The 19,862-nt window shown below is 54.8% G+C and overlaps 1 protein-coding gene across 1 annotated transcript; it reads left to right on the forward strand.

Annotated features, from left to right (window-relative positions):
* The first annotated feature begins 1,636 nt into the window (after positions 1-1,636).
* On the forward strand, positions 1,637-17,153 carry WNT2B (Wnt family member 2B). The gene is made up of 5 exons (XM_009098316.4): positions 1,637-1,918; positions 12,506-12,726; positions 14,203-14,480; positions 14,853-15,117; positions 16,117-17,153. Exons 1-5 carry the CDS (start codon positions 1,755-1,757, stop codon positions 16,344-16,346), a joined length of 1,158 nt encoding a protein of 385 aa, XP_009096564.2. The 5' UTR covers positions 1,637-1,754; the 3' UTR covers positions 16,347-17,153.
* Positions 17,154-19,862: the final 2,709 nt, after the last annotated feature.

The following is a 19,862-nucleotide window of genomic DNA, read 5'->3' on the forward strand; positions in this document are numbered from 1 at the left end:
TCTCTTGCCCAGCACCACATCACAGCCAAGACCTGCACATTCACATGAACATCGTGCTTGTCACCTCCTCTCTCTCCCTCCCCACAAGAGCAGGGCACTCAGGGTCCTGTCTTTGTGTAGAAACAACCCAGTAACAGAGAAAAGCCCACAAAACAGCCACAGCAGAGCATCCAGCATTCTGCCCAATGGAATGGGTCTTCTAAACAAATTCTCAGCCTTCCACAGTCTATATATATCATCCTTTTCAGTGCCACCACTCTGGGGATAAGCTGTAATGCAATATTCTGTGTGGGCACTCGGACAAAAGGACAGCACCCCACCAGCACCAGCTTTCTGTCACTGCAGTTTTCTGAAGTATAATTGGATTATAACCATGTGTGAGCTTCTAGCCCCTGTTTCTCTCAGGCTGGGGAAGTCTCTCTCTGATCTGAACAACAGTAATAGGAAGGAACAAACAGAATGAGCTGAGCTGGCTCCTGGGGAGGGGGCAGCTGAGGGCTCTGGTAATGGGGAAAGGACTTTGGTGGATAATGGGGTTTAAAATCCCAATAATTAATCAGGTATATCACAAAAGTGCTGACAATGAGAGGTGATCGAAATGCCTGCTCACCTCCATGGTGCGGAAGGACCAGCCAAGGAAGAGGCAACTGCAAGGCAAGGTTGGTCTTCACCAGCTGTCAGTCACCAGTTTTAGAATGATGAAGGAAGGAAAGCTAAGAGCCCAGGGCAGCTCATCCTCTAGCTCTCCCTGTCCCACAGCCACAGGCAACAGAGGCACGTAGAGAAGGGAGTGCAAAGGGCTGTGTCCTGTGTCTGCGCTTGGGCACTGACACCCCATGGCGGCTCTCGCTGCGGCCAGCGCCATCCCAGGGAGTGTATGCCCGCTGTGTCCCTGTCCCCAGACCGCTGCCTGCAGGTCCCCGGGCACCTGTGGGGTCTGCACCACCTCCGCCCCATGGCTGGGACCCTCCCGGCCGCCCCGCCAGCTCCCGGCAAGGCGATCTCCGTGCATGCCGGCTCCTGTCCGCCCCGGCCGCAGCCGCCGGCAGGGCGCGGAACCCTGCGGGGCCCCGCGGAGCGCGGCTCACCGCGGTTTCCCACCCAGCAGTGACACCTGGCGGGGGCGAGCGCGGGCGGCCCCGGCCCCGGCCCCCGCATCCCGCATCCCGCATCCCGCCGCGCCGCTGAGCCCCTTCCCGGGCGGGGCCCGACGGGGCGGCCGCGAGCGGCGGCTCCGCTCCGCATCCCCGCGGGTGCGGGCGCGGCGGTGGGAGCGGCCCCGGTGCGGGGCGGCGGCGGGGGCAGGAGCCCGGAGGGGGCTGTCCAACGTGCCCTCGGGGAGGCGGGGGTCGGTCCGGCCGGAGCGGCGGCTCCGCGTCTCTGACTCTGCCCAATGAGAGCCCGCAGCACGGCGGGCGCCGGCAATATTTGGCCGCGGCCCCCGCGCTCCCATCCCCAGAGCGCCCTCGCCCTCCGCGCAAGGACCTCCATGGCCCGGCCCGGCCCCGCCGCCCGCCCCGCGCCGCTCGGGGGGTGCGGGCCCCGCTGAGTGCCCCGCAGCCCCGCGGGCAGGGACCCCCCCGCCGCCCCCCGCGGCAGCATGAGCCCGGGCGCGGGGGCCCAGCCGGGGCTCGCTCAGCAGCGCGGAGCCGGCGGACGCGCCGCAGGGCCGTGACGGGCAGTGCCCCGAGGGGAGCGCGGGCAGGACCCCCTTCCCCGGTAATTTCTCCGTCTGGACCCCGCCCCGGAGAGATATGCTCAGCCCAAACCGCCTGGAAGCGTCTCCTGGGATTGCCGTGGCCCCCGGGCGTGCGGAGTGCGGAGCCTTCCCTCGGACGGCGGGCGCGGCCCCCCGGCTTTGCCTTCCCCTCGTCCTCCTCCTGCTCGCCCTGACGCCCCGCGCCGACTCCTCGTGGTGGTGAGTGAGTCCCCGCGACGGCGCCGCCGCACCGACGGTCCCCGGGCCACCGCGGGCGGGAGCTGCGCGGGGCGCGGCCGAGGGACGGGGATGGAGATGGAGACGGGGATGGAGATAGGGGAGAGAACGGGAACGGTGCGGGAACGGGGACAGGGCGGGGACGTGGATGGGGACGGGGAAGACCGACTAGGGGACGGGGCAGCGCCGGCGGGAGCGCAGCGAGCCCCGCAGCGCCCGACGTGCTGCCGTGGGAGCCGGCGGGACCGGCCGGGCTGTGCGGGCTCCCCTCGGCTCCACCTGCGCGGCTCCGGCCGGGTCCCGGAACAGAGCAGAGCAGAGCAGAGCGGCGGGCGGAGGGGAGCGGCGGAGACGGAACCGCCCCGGGGCCGGTACCGAGTCTTTCCTGGGGGCGCCGTCACCGCAGCCGTCACGGGCCCCCCGCGCCCCGAAAATGCCGCCGCTCCTTCCCTGGGGATGGGACTTGCCGCGGGGACCTCCGGTTCTGTCGGGGGGCCGAACCCCATGCGCTGCGACGCCTCTGACAGCCTCCCCTCCGCGGACACGGCGAGGAGGAGGAGGATGAGCCCCTCGGTACGGTTTTAACGGGGAAGCGACAGCGGCTCGGATCCCCTGATCCACCTTGACCCCGCCGGAGCTCCCATCCCTGCGGGCGGCCGGGCTGCCCGCGCAGTTATTTACTTTGTTCCTGAGAAGCAAAGAAAGTTGATGTCCCCCTTCCTTTAGATAAGATGAAGCTTTGTAAGAGACAGAAATGACGCCATAACAAAAACCTTCTGGAAATTAGTCCCCTCCTGCCCCGGTTCGTGTAACAATGAAAATTCATCTATGCAGAATGACAGTAATTAGGAAAACAAGGATCGAGAAGTTTTCCAAGTGACCCTGTGCTGTTTCAGTAGTTCAGCTACACTGGAGAAAAAAAATAGTTGGCTGCAGTAAAGTTCTCAGTGTCCTCCACCCTGTAAAAGTCCTCTCTAATCTTGTGGAAAACAGTGTTTTCCATGCCAATCGCATCATCATTAACAGATCACGGTGGATGGGGCAAAACTTAATCAAATTCAACCCATCTGCCACTGAAAGAAAACGGTAGTTTCTGGAAATTCTCAGCTACCGTGGAGCGCTCTGTAAGGGACCGGGAGCACTTAATAGTCATGCAGATAGCACAAGTATTCCCGGTGTCTGAGAGCACGTCTGGGCGTGTGGCGGCCCTGGCCGGGCTGGCATCCCAAGGAGAGGGATTCCAGGGTGAGAGGGGCTGGTGGGAAAGCTGTGGGGCTAGGAGGGAGCGGGAGCCCAGGGGACAGGCTGCTCGGGCACCTGGTGGCAACCAAGCACAAAAGCAACTTCTTCAAGAGACCAGAAAATGCTTTGGGGGACAATTGGAAAGTAGAAAGAGCAAGGCTGTTCACAGCCATGCCCAGAGGAACTTTCCCGAAGCCTGGTCAGCTGTGGGGAGCTGGAATCACTGGGAGAGAAAATGAGTCACTGTTGGGGAGTCTCAGGTTGATACAAGCACTGACCTGGCTTCCAGAGCCAGCTCTGCCCCAACCCAGCAGGGCAGGTGAAGGCAGGATTGCTTCTGTGGGCAAGGTGGGGTTGCTAAAATGCAAAAAGCTGAGGAAGGAAGGAAGGAAGGAAGGAAGGAAGGGACAGTGGAGAAGTTGGATTATTCCCGTTATCACAGAAGCTGGAGAAAGAGAGGTTGGTTGGAGCTGAGGAGTGGGCGCATGGGATAACATGGCTGGGAAAAAGGGAGGAATGGAGGAGTTGCAGCATCATCTGCCCAGAGATGGGCAGTTCTGCTAACACATGTGGATGCTGCCTGAAGGGTGAAAATTCTTTCTTTAGGAGGAGTGTTGAAACCAGCGATTTCCCGAGCCGTACCCCGCTGCTCCCCGGCACGGCTGGCCGCGGTCTGCCCTCCTTCCCAGCGCGGGTCGCTTCCCAGCAAGCGGGAGGAAAACCAGCCACGTTTAAAGCTCAGTAGCTGTGGCTTGTTTGGAGGAAGCTAGATTTAGCTCCCACAGCAGTTTGTGTTCTCAGCTTGCAGGCTGATCCCCGCTGGCAGCTCCAGGGGAGAGGAGAGCAGGGCAGCCCGGGGGAGCTGTGCTGGGAGCTGGGCAGCCCACGCAGCCCCACCACGCCTTTGGACATTGTTACCAAGCAGTGGTGGTCCCAAGGATCTCAAATACACGACTTTTAAAACAAAAACAATTAGAAATTGAATATATTAAACTCTTAAGGTTCCCACTTTCAACTGAGCTTTCTCTTTTTGGAAAGCAAAGCATTCCTAAAGAAAGCCTAAACTGAACCGAGTGCTGTTGTGCTGGACGTGTCAGTCCTGATAAAACAGCATGTTTAGATGAAATTGTGCTTTACTGAAAATGGCTTCAACCAGCTGTGGTTTGGGAAAAAACTTGTTCAATGATTTGCATAGGTTTCCAAGCACATCTTTAGCACCACTGATATTACAGTAAATACATTTGGTGGTGCATCATCCTTCCTTATTTTAATTATTATTGCCAAATTCTTCTAGGGATTCACACACAATAAACTTGGGGAACTAGAGGAAATGCTTCTCATTTTCAGAGTCAACTTTTTAAGTAGTTTAATAGGAAAAATTGGGTCTCCTCTGATCACAGTACATGGAAAGGAAATATCAACCAAATGTTTCTTCTAAACAACTGCAAATTATTAATTTTCAGTGACGTCAGGCATGGCCCAACCGCTCCACATGAACGCCAGGAATTGGTGAACATTGGCACCCAAAAGAGGGGCTGTGGGTGGTTCTGTGTGTGTGTGCACGTGCTCAGAGCACGGGCGGAGGGGACAGGTTGGGGACAGTGTGGTTTTGGCCTGTGTGGTTGTGGCCGGGCTCTGTGACTAACAGGGACAGCGGGGTGGCTGCGGCTGTGGGGAGCAGCACCCTTGCACAAATGCTTCCAAACTCCAAAGTGTTACTTAGCAACAAAATACCAGCTGAATCACAGACAGAAATTAGGAAGGAATGCAACGGGAAAATCCCTAAATCCCGTTTACACTTGCGTGCACTGGCAGGGAGAGCAGCAGGGTCTGGGGGGTGGCGCTGGCAGGGCTGTGCCCCAGAGCCCCCTGGGCCCCGAAAGCGGCCCCCGAAATTGCTTGGGAAAGATTTGGGAGATTAGACAAATGTTGCTTATAAACATAAACTGTGCAATAAACAAACTTGTTGTAAATAACTAAGTAGAGTTTACTCGCTGTTGAGAGCCGGGCGAGCCGTTCTGGTGTGGAAAGCCATTCTAGAATTAAAGGTTTGGTTAAAGAAAAATGTACACAAAGCCCTGCATACCCCATGCATCCCACCCTCACACACACACCCACTCTCCTGCAACCCCCACAGACCCCCTCCAGCTCCCCAGCACACCAAATCCTTGTTAGCTAACTTGTTTATTGCTAACCACAGCCCTTGGAAACTACAAATATTTAATTTCATTTGGCATTGGAACAGATGGGAGGCATCAGGCTCCCAAAGAGATAAAACAAATCTGTGGAAGGAAGAGGATTGCAAGTTTGGGTGTGGGTTGGGGAGCGTGTGGGAGCCTGGCAACCACATGGGGCTGCCCATGGTGCTGTCAGGATACAGGGGCTCCAAGAGAGCTGCTGCATCCTGGGGTGTGATGCACTCACGGGGATTTTGAGGGATGACCAGTCCAGAGTCAGGCAGCCATCGTGGTCCAGCTCCCTTCCTTGGCCAGGGAAGGAGGAGTGTGATTATGGGCATGGAACACATACCACGGGCAAATCAGGAAGCAGGAGTGCCCGTGGCTCCCTCAGTGCCAGAGAACCCCTGGGGATGGCTCTGGCCAAGGGTTTGGCAAGGAGACCCCCCCTGCAGATGGAGAAGGAGACATTCCTACCAGGATGGGCTGTTGGCTGTGCTCCCACTAGTGCTCCCCTCCAGGATTCCCTGTGTTCCCACTGAGACTCCAGTGCTGTCCGTGGTCCAGCTGCAGTGGATGGGCACAAGGAGTGATGGGAGAATGGAGCCACACGCGTGTGTGGATACAGGATACAGGAGAGGCTCATTGGAGCAGGCATCATGCTAAGGTGTGTGGGAGGGGAAATAGCATCAATAGGAATGTTTGCATTCAAGCCAAGGGAAAGACAGCTGCATGGAGGAGCTGCACAGCCCCGTGTAACCCTCTGGGGGGGCTGCTCCTCCCCTCCGTGCCAGCCTCAGCTGGCAGAACCATGGCAGCCCGGGGGGCTTTGCTCACAGAGGGTCTGGCAGGCAGTGTGGGGGCTCCGAGGGCTGTGTGTCTGTAGCTGTGACCCCGTCCTGTGCCCTGCAGGAGCCTCTTCCACCAGCAGCGCTTCGCCCTTTCAGTCTTGGCACTGCTGTAGGCACAGCACAGAATCACAGAATCACAGAATGGGTTGGAAGGGACCTTAAAGCATCCAATTCCAGCTCCTTTGCCATGGGCAGGGACAGGGACAGAGCTCCAGGAGCGGAACTTGCCACCTCCAAGGGGAGAGGACGTGCAGCGCTGGGGTCACGGAGCTCTGCGGGTGCTGTCAGTTTGTTGTTGCAGAGCACTCTGCATGGCAATAAAACAGGAGGTCAGTGACCAGGAAGTCTTTATCCTGAGGCGCTCCGCAGCTCCGGCTGTCCAGGCGGCCATGCTGTGAAAAATAAGTTTTAAAGTAATGTCAGACGGATGGAGAATGAACCCCGTGGCCTTTGCAGCAGCCCTGGTGTTCTTGGTTGGGGTGGATGGAACAGATGGGTTCTCTCAGTCAGTCTGAGCAGTTATAATAATCCTAACTGTGCTGCTCAGTCCATTTTTCATTAGGGTCACTTTCACCTATGGGAAATCTTTCTCAGAAAGAAATGTAGAAGGAAAAAAATCCTTCTGCTCTTCCAAACTCATTAGCTTTTGCAATTACCAAAAGTGATTTCAGCAGTGCCATGAGGAGATCTGTGCTGAGCCCATGGAAACACAGATTCTTCTTGGAGCAGCTCACACCCAACACGCAGGATATGCCATGGAAAAGAGAATTGTACATCCAGCTTTAGCACCAGAGGCTGTCTTACCTCCCCACCTTTTAGCAAAGGACTTTGAGATTTGGGGAGAAAAAAAAATTAGTTCTTAAGGGTAAAACATATTTTTAATGAGCAATTATTTTGTATTCATGCACCAGCAACAACGTCCCTGAGGAACAGCTTTCACCCAGTGCTGACCAAATTTTTCAGACCTCAACTTTCAGGTTACTGTTATGCAAGATGCCAACAGCACAATGTCCCACATCCGCCCAGGGGACAAGAGGCTGCAGCACCCATCTGCTCCATCTCCCCAGGAGCACAGAGTTTCAGTCCTCCTCACATCCCAAAGACTGCACGGGGTGCAGGAAAACCACACAGAGGGGACTCTGACCAGCATCTGAAGGCAGACAACTTTAAAAGAGGGATGCACAAGAAAGATGGTGCAGAAAATAAAAAAAGTCCCCTGAGTGGCACTGGTAGTGGCTCAGCATTATGATATTAAAAATTATTGAAGTGAGACTAAGGCTCTCAACATGCAGAGTAGTGGCTGTAAGTGAGGAAATTAGGACTATTAATCACTCAAAGGTGCTAACAATTCCAGCAGGCCAGGATGGCCCTGTTCCCAGTGGGGCTTAATAAAATACTCAGGGTTTATAATACAAAAATAATATCTCAGATGTTTATAGCACCTTGCAACCCAAAGTGCTTGGCAGTTGGCTGTAAATTGTCTGCCACAGCAGGGAGAGCAGAGGAAGGAAGGTGCAGCATCCTTGGGAGGTATGCAAAGAACTCGAGGAGGTGAAATGCTGCCAGGCTTGATGGAATTTTTAGCAGGAAAGAGGCAGGGAAGTTGGATTTGATCCTATCTGCACAAGCTGTCTCCAATAGCTGCCCAGGGCTTTCCAGCCTCCCTCCAAAACACAGATTTCATGAGGATCCAGTGGGATGGGGAGAGACCAGGAGCCAGGGTAGTTACAGAGCAATGGGGAGCTGAATCACTCTTCCCAGGGGATGGACTCCAACAGCCTCTGATGCCACTAAAAAGCCAGACCATGTTCTCTTCTCAGCCTCAGAGCTCCCAGCAGACCTCAGAGACAGAGGCTGTCCAGAACCCCTGGGAGCAGCTGGGGGTAAAGCTGCGACACTGGTTTTAGTTAAGCTTAGATTCTATTAATTTAATTTAAAACTGTGCCTTTAATGGTATTGGTGCAACCCACAATGGGAATTTATGATGTTTCAAGCAGCTGTTTTAATTCAGAGTACTAAAATATTGATTTGTCTGAGAATGGCAATTCCAAAGGTTTCCCTTTTAAAATCAAGTCCTGTTCAAATAGGTTTTCCACTGTTTTATGAAATGGTGAAAAATCAAGTCTTAGCTAAAGAAGTGTCTAGTACAAATTTCATTGGAAACTGAATTAGGGCACTCACTTACTTTGCAGGAACACCTTGGTATGGAAGAGCAACAGGACAGTTTCTGATTCCATGTAATTTTATGAATAACCATTAAATTGATTTCTTTCTTCAAAAACTCATTTTCCAAGAGACATTTTGCAGCTGATCTCTCGGGAGGAGCTGTTCAGACTGTCACCTGAGCAGAGGGCAGAGGCACCACAAGGGCCACAGGAGCTGAGGCTGGGTGGGAAGCGCAGGAGCCGGACCCAGGGCCCAGCCGTGGAGGGGGCTAGCACAGCCTGCACGTCACCAGCTAAATAGATGCGTCTGCCTCTGATTTGCATGTTTATCTTAGAAGCAATTTAGGTTTCTCCTTGTTTACAAGAGCCAAAGTCAGCAGACTCTCCACAAGAACAACAGCTTGGAGGCAGCGCGTGACGGGTGTCTCCTGTTCCACTCGCGGATCTGGGACGGGCTCTGCACGCAGCTGCACCTCTGCATGCAGCCCTGCAGCTCGCAGGGACGGGAGGGCTTCACCTGGCAGCCTCCAGAAGCTCCTGCCCAGGGAAGACAAGGCCTCCATCCTCTGCTGTTGTTGCTGCCTTGTGAGAAGCAGGGGAGGGAGGCGGGAGAGGCAGCGCAGCTCCCGCAGCACGGCCCCGCACACCCGGCCCCGAGGCAAAATGGGAATTGCAACTTGGAGAAGCTCAGAATTGCACACTGATGGGCAGGAGGTGACACTGCAGCACTCCCAGTTGCACACTGATGGGCAGGAGGCGACACTGCAGCACTCCCAGTTGCACACTGATGGGCAGGAGGCGACACTGCAGCACTCCCAGTTGCACACTGATGGGCAGGAGGTGACACTGCAGCACTCCCAGTTGCACACTGATGGGCAGGAGGTGACAGTGCAGCACTCCCAGTTGCACACTGATGGGCAGGAGGTGACAGTGCAGCACTCCCAGTTGCACACTGATGGGCAGGAGGTGACACTGCAGCACCGTGCAGCCCAGGATGGTCAGAGGGGTTGTGCCAGCCCCTCCATACCCAAGCTGGGCAAACAGCTCTGCACTTGGCCAAGGGCAATGCCAGGGCTTTACACACCCTCAGGAGGCAGCAGCAAATGGAATCCCGTTGGACAGGGTGGGGGATTGTTATCCCCACATGCACTTAATTATCCACTCCCTTCCCTGCCTCCCAGCTCCTCCTCACTGCAGGCTGCCCAGCTCCTGCTCCTGCCTCTCTCCTCCCAGCCCTGAGGTCCAGGCCTGAGTAGCCTCCAGCATCAGGAGAAGTTCTCTCTCACAGACTTTTCTGAACTCAGGGCTTGGGTTTTGTGGGGATTTTTAGCTAGAAAAATGCAGATTACCCCAGAGTACAGCACTCCAGAACTGTGCCACTTCCAGCACAGCTTCATTTGTTTGAAAACACAGTTCTGATAAGGCAGCTGGGGACTTCTCAGAACATCCATTGTCTTTCCCACTGCAGCATTTTTAGAATGTCACAGATTTTGAGAAATAAAATTGGAAGGGATGCTTTCATCTATCCAAAACAAATGTTTGGGTTTTTTCCCTCCAAAACTCTGCTTGGCAGAATTTTCTGATGTTCCTTGTCTTGCTCCATTTCAGAGTAACTGAACTCTACTGGAGCATTTCTCACCAAGTGGAAGCTTTTGTCTTTGCCGAGACAACCGCAGCCTTTCCAGGTCACGGGAGGAATTTTCCCTTTAGTTGTGTGTTAGATTTGAGTACATAAACTCTGATGGAGTCCTGTAGGTGCTGTGTAAATGTGCTGCCACAGGCAAAGGGAGATGCAGCCACTGGCCCTTGTGGGATGCACATGGTGAGCTGCTACTGCAGCAGTTGGTGCCCTTCGCTCTGCTCTCCCTCCACTTTCTCCTGCTGATAATGTTTGCTCTGATCTGGGTATTTGGCAGGACAATTAAGGAGAAGTAATTAGCTTCCAGTGTGAAAAAGGGAGTGCCTGGTGTTTATCTTGTCTGGAGGATTTCCCTTGATCTCGGTCTCCCAGGGGATGGTGTCAGTGCTTTATCCATCACTCTCCAGGCTGGAAGGCTGCTCTGCTGCCAGCTGCTGTGTCCCAGCCCACTGCTGGGACTGGAGACCAGTGCCCCAGCCCCACCAGTCCCTGGTGAGGTGGCCCATCACAGAACCTTTTACCTTTCCCAGCATCGCTTTTCTCCAGCAAAGAGGAGCTTTGGCTACTTCTGAACTTCCATCGTGCAACCTGCTGCCTCCCAGCTTCTCATCACTGCCTTGCCAGCACAGGCAGGGGTAAGCCAGCCATCCCCAGCCTTGCTGGGCAGAATGAAGTTAGGGCTGGGGACTGACCATGGCTCTGGGAAGGAATTCTGCAGTCCCACTGGATGTCGCCGTGCCACCATCCAGCTGATGGGATGCTCCTCTGCCCTGGGAAGGAAGGGGCTGCTCTCAGAGTCTGGCCTGAGCAAAGCAGTGAAACATCCCCAGTCAGCAGTGCTCAAGGAGCTCCTGTTGGCTTTTCTTCTGCCACTCCCCTGTTCCTCTGCTTCAGGATGAAAGGCTGGTGAGCATGCCTGTGACAATAAAGCTCACTGCCCCTTGGAGTCTGGGCTTGCAAAGCCGTGGGGAGCTGGGTTTATTATCCTCAGCTCCAGCCCGAGATGACCTTGTGCTTCTGCCAGCATTTAAACAAAATATTTTAAAAGAGGGAGCAGATCCCGTTGCTTTCTGTGCTTGCAGGGCTTTCCTGAGCCTGGGAGCTCTCTCTGGGGTGGATAGAACTGAGAGAACATGTCCAGAGACAGACAATAAAATATTGTCCAAGCTTATTGCTTTTTATTATTATTGAAGGAAGGTTTTTGCTTCCAGTCTGGGGGTTAGAAAAAATCTGAATATCACCCAAACCTCATCCCTTCCAGCCAGAATCCCAGCTCTGTGCTCTGCAGCAAAAATCATCCTCAAGCACAAGCAGCCAGAGGGGTGAGCGGGTGGTGCAGGCGGGAGCTGACTGGGATGGAAAATTCCACGTTGCTGCCATTGTCCGGGATGGGGAGAGTGCGGGGCAGAGCTCAGGTCCCTCCCCCGTGGCTGTGGAAAGCTGCCCGTGGGCTCAGCCAGGCTCTGGCAGGCAGCTCTTCATGCCTTGTCTGTCTGCTCTGAGTTCCTGCTCTCTCCCCACTGCTGCAGGGAGGGGAGCAGGACACAGGTGGGATACAGGCAAGATAGGAGCCACAGCAGAGTTCTGCCAGTTATGGAACTTCAGGGCACCAGAGTAAACGTCCAGGAGATGCACAAAGAGAAATCAACAGCTGGGGGATACCAGTGTGGGTGAGGAGTGCAGCACCCACTGGTGCAGCCTGCTCCTCTTCCTCCCTCATCTGCGCATGCCACAGGTGTCTGTGCCATGGACATTCCTGACAAATGCAGGCAGGAGGAAGGGCAGAGGCTGCAGGAGCCACCCTGGGCTCAGCTGGGCTCCATCCTGCTGTGCTCAGCAGGGCTGGGTGACAGCACGGGGCTGGCACGTTGGGAAGGGGCTGGGAGGGAGGTTTTGCACATCAGCAAGTTTCTCTGCTGCTGCCCCAGGAGCTGACACAGACCAGGCTTATGGGAGACATCCCATGACTCACAGCACCCAGAGCTGACTGTCTGCTGGGGGAGATGGGCTCCACAGACTCCCTGCTCCTTCCTGCAGTGATGCACACACTGAGAAAAGCTCTGCTTGCTCCTGGCTCATGCATCTTGGGATTACTTCATTAAACAAAAAGACTCATTGGGGTCTGCAACTTCCTCCTGAGGGGTAGTGGAGGGGTAGCTCTGATCTCTGCTCTTGGTGACCAGGGACAGGAACCAAGGCAATGCCTGGAGCTGTGTCAGGGGAGGCTTAGGCTGGATATCTGGAAAAGGTTCTTCCAGAAGATGGTCGGGCACTGAACAGGCTCCCCAGTGCAGTGGTCGTGGCCCCAAGGCTGCCAGAGCTCAAGAAGTGTTTAGCCAATACTCTCAGTGACAGGGTGGGATTTTGGGGGTGTCCTGTGCAGGGCCAGGAGTTGGACTGGATGATTCCTGTGGGTCCCATCCCAGTAAGGATATTCAGTGATGCTGTGACTCCTCTGCAGGCAGGGCAGTAACGTGGCACGTTCTCTCCCACAGGTACATCGGGGCACTGGGCGCCAGGGTGATCTGTGACAACATCCCCGGGCTGGTGAACAAGCAGCGACAGCTCTGCCAGAGGTACCCTGACATCATGCAGTCGGTCGGGGAGGGAGCCAAGGAGTGGATCCGGGAGTGCCAGCACCAATTCCGGCACCACCGCTGGAACTGCAGCACCCTGGACCGCGACCACACCGTCTTCGGCCGGGTCATGCTGCGAAGTAGGTCCTGCCCTGTCCCCTTCCTTCCACCGTGAGACTTCTCTTCCTGGGAGAGTCTCTCCTCCCACTGGGCTGCCATGCCCGGTGGCTTGGATTACTCCCTGAGGAGAGCTTTGCTTTTCCTTGTAAATTAATCAAGTAGTAATGGGAGCAGAGCAGTGCGTTTGGAATAGCTGCACCAGATGAGATGGAGCAGGGGGAGCACTGGGGGAGAAGGGGGAAGGAGGAGACACCTCCGGAGAACAGGCGCATATGTAAACAGTAATGGGATATATAAATATTTGGAGAGCGGGGTTGGCCAGGACTCAGCAATTCACGTGGGAACTGGCTGTTCCCTTGCATGGCAAGGGAGGCAAGGCACAGATGCAGTGCCTTGCTTCAGGCTCTGAGGTGGAGGAGGACCATGGCTACAGGGCAGGTGCCAGCCCTGCACAAAGGACTGGGCATGGCCCTGATGGCAGAGACCTTCCCCCTCCAGGTGAGGGACAGATACAACACAAGCAGGGATGCACCCAAGAAAGGTACCCAAGGAACAAAGAGGAAAGGCACAATGGGGACAGGGGTGGGGCAGTTCCAGAGCAGGAGCAGCACCCTGGGCTCCCCAGCCCTGGGAGCCGGCACAAGCCCCGGCACAGGCAGCAGCACTGCAGGACAGATGCTGCTGCATCCCATGACGTGCTGGGAGCATCCAGCCATGTGGCCCCAAATCAAAAGCTGCTGGAAGAGTCTTTCCACTCGCAGCTCGTATGGAGGACACGTGAGTGCCACAGAAGGAGCCAGTGAGTAGGGGGCTTGCTCCTAGCTGGCGGGGGGATGGGGCAGCTGCCAGGGGGGTGGACAAGCAGCAGAGCCACAAGCCAGATGCCTGACCCAACTGGAGGAAGGGGACTGGAATGCTGAATGCAGCATTCACCCGCCATGCTGCAGCCTGCCTGCTCAGCCTCTCTCTTCCCACCACAGCACCTTTTCTCCAGCTTGCATCCTCTCCTGGCAAAGGATGGGGAATGATGAAAGCTCCTCGCCACAGCCCCATCCTGCGAGGCCCAAAGAGAGCTCTGCTGCCTTTGAAGTTGCTTTCAAAGGCTCTCACAATGAAGACTAACATGGTTTTGATTTGCAGCTTCTTTTACAGCATTATAAAACCAGCTGCGAACTTGAACCAGAGACACAGAATAGCAGCAGCAAGCTGTGCTGCGCAGGAGGAGCCACGCCCGGCCCGAGGGAGGGAGGGCAGCAGCCTGGCCCGAGGGTGCTGGCTGCTCTCACCACCGTAGTCATGTACCCTGAGCACTGCAATCAGTCTGAACGGCTCCAGGGCAGCCAAGGCTGGACACTGTGGTCAGCAGAGATGGCTGGGCTTGGCTTATCCATACACAGGATGGTCTCGCTCCCCAAGGCCTGCTTCTTCATGGGCTGCAGGCACTTGGCACAGCCTGGCACGCTCACTCCCTGTTCCTGTCTCTCTCCCCGTGGCAGGCAGCAGGGAGGCCGCCTTTGTCTACGCCATCTCCTCGGCCGGGGTGGTCTATGCCATCACACGGGCGTGCAGCCAGGGGGACCTCAAGGTTTGCAGCTGTGACCCGCTCAAGAGGGGCCGCTCCAAGGACGAGCGCGGGGAGTTCGACTGGGGCGGCTGCAGCGACAACATCAACTACGGGATCCGCTTCGCCAAAGCCTTTGTGGATGCCAAGGAGAAAAAAGTGAAGGATGCCCGGGCGCTGATGAACCTGCACAACAACCGCTGCGGGAGGATGGTGAGTGCAGCCCCTGCAGCAGAGGCCAGAGCTCGCCCGTCCTCTGGGACCTTCCAGAGGGGACTGGGCAGCCAGAACAGCTTGGCCAGAGAAACGGGACCTTGGGCATCTTTGGAGGGCAGCTCCTGCTGTGGATAAATCTGCACGCTGCCCTGCCTTGCCCTAGGGAATGGCAGGACCTCGCTCACCTTTGCCTTCTGTCTCCTTGCTGATGTTGGCGTTGGTGACCTCCATACACAGCCCCCATCTCCCATCAGGAGCCCCATCCCACACAGCCAGGGGCTGGTAAGCTGCACCAGGAATGAGTAGGCACTGCTGCAGTATCTGATGCCCAGGGTGACCACTGATCCTTACCCATCTCTCTTCCCACAGGCTGTGAAGCGCTTCCTGAAGCTGGAGTGCAAATGCCACGGGGTCAGCGGCTCCTGCACACTAAGGACTTGTTGGCTGGCAATGTCAGATTTTCGAAAAACAGGGGATTACCTAAGGAAGAAATACAATGGAGCCATCCAGGTGACGATGAATCAGGATGGCACTGGCTTCACAGTGGCCAACAAGAACTTCAGGAAGCCCACAAAAACAGATCTGGTGTATTTTGAGAACTCACCAGATTACTGCGTGATGGACAAGTCAGCAGGTAAAACCTGGAGCTCCAGTCATTACCCAAAAGCATCTCTTCCTCCCTTCCCAACAGGCCAGCAGTATCAGCTAGCCCAGCCTGGAGGCTCAGCTGCTCTGCTCAACCCCAGTCTTTGAAGAGGGGGTTACCCAGACCCAAGAGTCCCCACAGCACCCCACACCTGCACAGGCAGGATGCTTTTGTCCAAAATCCCCAGGCTTTACACCAAGGCCCCAAACCCCTCAGGCTTCTGGTCATCACAGAAGTGGAGTGTATCCTCAGAGCCCACCTTCTGTAGAGCAAAGCTCCCTTGCACAGGCTGCTCCTCTGAACACAGCCCGAGGCTGGGATGAGAGTGGGGAAGAGGCATCAGGGCTGCTGGACTCCTGCAGAGATGATCAATGGTTTCTCAGCCTGGAGATTCCCAGTTTAGTTTGCAGCAGCCATGGGAGTTCAGTGGGGAGCACATGGTTCTGCCATCCTCAGCCTAAGCAGAGAGGGCATTCTGAGCTTTGCCAGCTGCAAAACCTGGCTCGGTGGACACACACTGCTCCAGGGGTTCCCCAAGGCACAGAGGGGCTGCAGAGAGCCATCCCTGTCCCCTACTGCTCTTATGTTCTGGCAGCAGCAAACACAGGCGCTAGCAGTGGGCATGGGAAGGGGGCCATGCAGATTGCCATAGAAACCCAGAAGGTTTTGGGTTGAAAGGGATGTGAAAGATCATCTCATTCCAACCCTCCATCATAAGGGACATGAGAGACACCAGAGACACATCCCTGGCCGGGCTCCCATGTCCATAAAGCACAGCAAGTGCAGGCTTCCAAGTGGTGCCTTTGGAGACCCCACTGCAGCACACGTGCTGTGACAGGAACAACGGGATTTCCCCACCAAAGCAGTCACCCCCCCTGCAGATGGAGCTGCCCAGTCTCCCCAGTAAGCCCTGGGGTGGGTGGGCGGGCAGGGAAGTGCTGGAACACCGGGAGAAGAGCAGGCTGACTCGCCCTCCTTCCCCCGCAGGCTCCCTGGGCACGGCGGGCCGCGTGTGCAGCAAGGCGTCGCGTGGCACGGACGGCTGCGAGGTGATGTGCTGCGGCCGGGGCTACGACACCACGCGCGTCACCCGCGTCACCAAGTGCGAGTGCAAGTTCCACTGGTGCTGCGCTGTGCGCTGCAAGGAGTGCGAGGACACTGTGGATGTGCACACGTGTAAAGCACCCAAACGGGCCGAATGGTTGGACCAGACCTGACCAGACGGGAGCACTGAGGGAAGAAGCCACTGCCACCCCCCCTTGCAATTTTTTTTAAAGCCCTGTGCCCTGAGGGCCGTGATGTTCTGGGAGCTGTAGTTCAACTGCATGGCTTTTATTTAATTAATTCTACAAAGCACTAAGGAAAGGACTACAGTTCCCAGGAGGTACTGTGGGCCCTTCGACGTGCTCAGCAAAACTAATCCCTGACCTAGCAGGAGGCTGCGATCCTTGCTTAAACTGTGAACCTGCAAAGGTTCTCTTGGCAAAGGGATGGTGCGACCAACAGAGACTCGGAGGACTGACTGTCAGGATGTGATGGCTGAGGAATCCTGCACCTCCCCAGAGAATCTGTTACAGTAAAGCTTCACCAGCAAAAAACACTAGTTCAGAATAATCCACTCTTGCAAAAGCATCCTTGCTTTTTCTTTTTTGCAAGGCCAGAGGAAGGGTGTTGTGAACCCGTAAGTTCCACGATACAAGTGTTTCCCTTGAGCAGACCTGACACATCACTAACCCCGCTGAGCAAGAGTCACCTCTGCACGAGGCTTGTCCCTGTGTCCCCAGCACAGGGAACAAGTGGAGCTGTAACTTGGAACTGAACCCCGAAGGACTGCACAGAGACAAAGGCCACCTCTAGATGCTGGTGGACGCACAGGGCTTGAGAGAGCAAAGGAAACCTGTGAACTTACTGGTAGGTTCTGAAGTCAACGATACAACAGCATCTCTGTACAACTCACGTGTATGTTGTGTATACTGCTTATTATTTTAAGTCAAAATTCATTATAAACCTGTACCAGAAAATTATGTCCTTTGCTTTTTGAATTCCTACACACTCAGCTGGACATGTCCCCAGAGCAGGAACCAGCCCACAGCATTTCTCTTCCCACTCTCTGCAGCTCCTGCTGTCCCAAAGCCTCCTGCAGAGTCGAGCATCCAAAGCCCCAGGGGAATCCTTTCTCAGCAGGATCACACTTCAGGATCTCTGGATGCCCCATCCCCAAAAGTGTTCAAGGCCAGGCTGGTCAAGTGGAAGGTGTCCCTGCCCATGGCAGGGGGTGGAACAAGAAAGGTTTTAAAGTCCTGTACCACTCAAACCATTCCATGGTCCTAAGCACAGGGTCAAGCAGAAAATTCTAGATAAACTTACAACTCTTTCCCATTAAAAAAACCCCAAACACTCAAAACATAATCAACTAAAATGGCAGCTGATGAGAGGAGGGGAAGGCAGCTACAGAGCCACTGCTAGGTAAGTTACAGGGATCCACCCCTCATCTCTATAAATTTCTTCTTTTGTCCACCAATTTGAGCAAGCAGACATTACAAAAATGCTTCACTTACTGTACAAATTATTTTACAGAGTTTGGTCAAAATGTCCCAATCCACACAAACAAATGCAATGTATAACAGATGAACCTGGAAACTAAACTGACTCAGTAAAAAAGAAAAATTATCTTAATAATTGCAATTCCTGAGGCTGAGAGTGCTCCTGCAGTTCCCCCACCAGAGCTGGGCTGCACATTGCCCCAGGCAGGCTGTGCCTCCTCCCTGAGTCAGAAAAATGGGGTTCATTTTCCTAATGCTGCTCAGCATTGTGCTGATGGCCAAGTAAGGACGTTCCACACAGAGGAAGTTTTCATGGAAGTTCCAAACTTATAACAGTAAGAGAGGCCAAGTCAACAGGGACATTCACCTGCAAATACTTTTTGCTGGGCTCTGCTTTACTGCTGCCAGAGAGCATGTCAGAGGTCTCCAAGGAGCTGGGGCTTCCTCTGGAAGCAGTGAGATGTGTAGGCAAGAGGGAGCTGAGCAGGCTACAAGAGCAAACTCTGAAGGAAGGTCAAAGGAACAGGATGGGATTAAGGCAAAGAAGATTATTCTGGTCCTAAGCCTCCTATTGGCTACTGCACCAAAAGCATCTCTGAACAGGGATTTTACTCAATGGCCCTAGGAAATAATAGTTTAAGTGGGGAGAGAAATCCACTTTAAAACCAGTTTTGATGGGGGAACTTCTCAAAGAATTAAAAGAGCCTGCCGTGGGCTGGATTAAGCACCTTCCTCCAAGCCAAACCCCTGAGAGTGCTCATGCAGAAAAAGGACCTTCAGCAGAGCTGCTGCAAAGCCACAGCCAAGCCAAAAGGTGACATTTTAATGGGGATCTTGAGAGTTACAGGAATCCCACCTCCCCACTGCCTAAACTGTTTCTTACAGAATTAAACCAATTCCCTGACAGCACAAGAGGGCTGTGCAGCACCTTCCCTGCTCTTGCATTAGAGCTCGTGTTTACCCAAGGGACTTCTGGTCTCCCCCCAGGCCCTTCCAAGACCCCCTGAATTTCAGGGAGAGACAATTTTCCCATCCTGGCTGTACTGAGGAATGCTGGCAGGTGAGCAGGAGGTCTGAGGCAGGCCAAAGGCATCCCGAGCCAGCGCAGCGTCCGTCAGCACAGGCTAATCAACTGGGAAGAGCCTCTCATTTATCTTCATTACTGCCCCACCTCCTCTCAATTTACGACAGACTTGAAAAAAATGCTGCCCCCTCAGCCATCAATCCAAGCCTCCCTCCCAGAGCGGGACACACTCCCTGGGCTGGGAGGGACCCAGTGCCTGGGGACCCGGGGTCAGCCGTCAACAAACACTTCTTCTTTTGCAGAGGACCCCTGGGGGGTGTCTGTAGGAGATCTGTGGGCCAGCTTGATGAATGACACCTTAATCAATGGCTGCTGCCTAAATATATCCTCCTCTTGAATGCAGAGGTTCATATTTTAAAACAAGAGGGAAACTCCTGAGGACAGGTTGTCTTTGGTTTATTGGCTTCCCTCCTTTCTGGTTTCATCACTGAGATGCTGAAATTGGATACCTCCAGTGCTCTATAGAGTAACCACAGCTGAGACAGGAAACCTCCCTGGTCCTGCCAGGTCCACCTGTGCAGCTGCATTCCTCTGTCACAGCAGTAAATAAGAGGAGGAAAAATACTTGGAATCAAGTGCAAGTGCTACAGAAGTACCTGGAGCAGTCATGGGGCAGCCCACCGAGCTCAAGTCCACCTGACAGAAGTGACAGTTTCTTCTGCAAAGGACTATGCAAGGCTACACTCATTTATTAACAAGCAATTAGCAGAAAACCACAGAGCTAGAACAGAAATACACCCGTCAGCCAGAGCAAACTCCCAGTGCTTGTACAAGAAAAGGTCCCACAGTGGGCTAAAGGAAGCTCAGACTGGTCAGTGCCGTACTGCAGATGAGCCCCACAGAAGCCCCCCTGAGCACACTCATCTTTGGCAAGCAGCTGTTTTCCATCTCTCATTTCTGAAGGCCACAGTCTCATCAGGGAACACTCAGTCCTTCTCACAAACCCCTCAGAAGTAATCTGCCCAAAGTGTGGAGGGAGCCTTTTATGCAAGTTCATCTTCTAATTATCTTCTAGTCAAAAGCATGGCTGCACTCAAGGACAAGGTGCAGAATTAATTCCTCATGAGCTTCTGAATATATTTCCTTCTCTGAAGCAGCTGGACAGG

The sequence above is a fragment of the Serinus canaria genome, chromosome 26 (genome assembly GCF_022539315.1).
Source record: "Serinus canaria isolate serCan28SL12 chromosome 26, serCan2020, whole genome shotgun sequence".
Lineage (NCBI taxonomy): Eukaryota > Metazoa > Chordata > Aves > Passeriformes > Fringillidae > Serinus > Serinus canaria.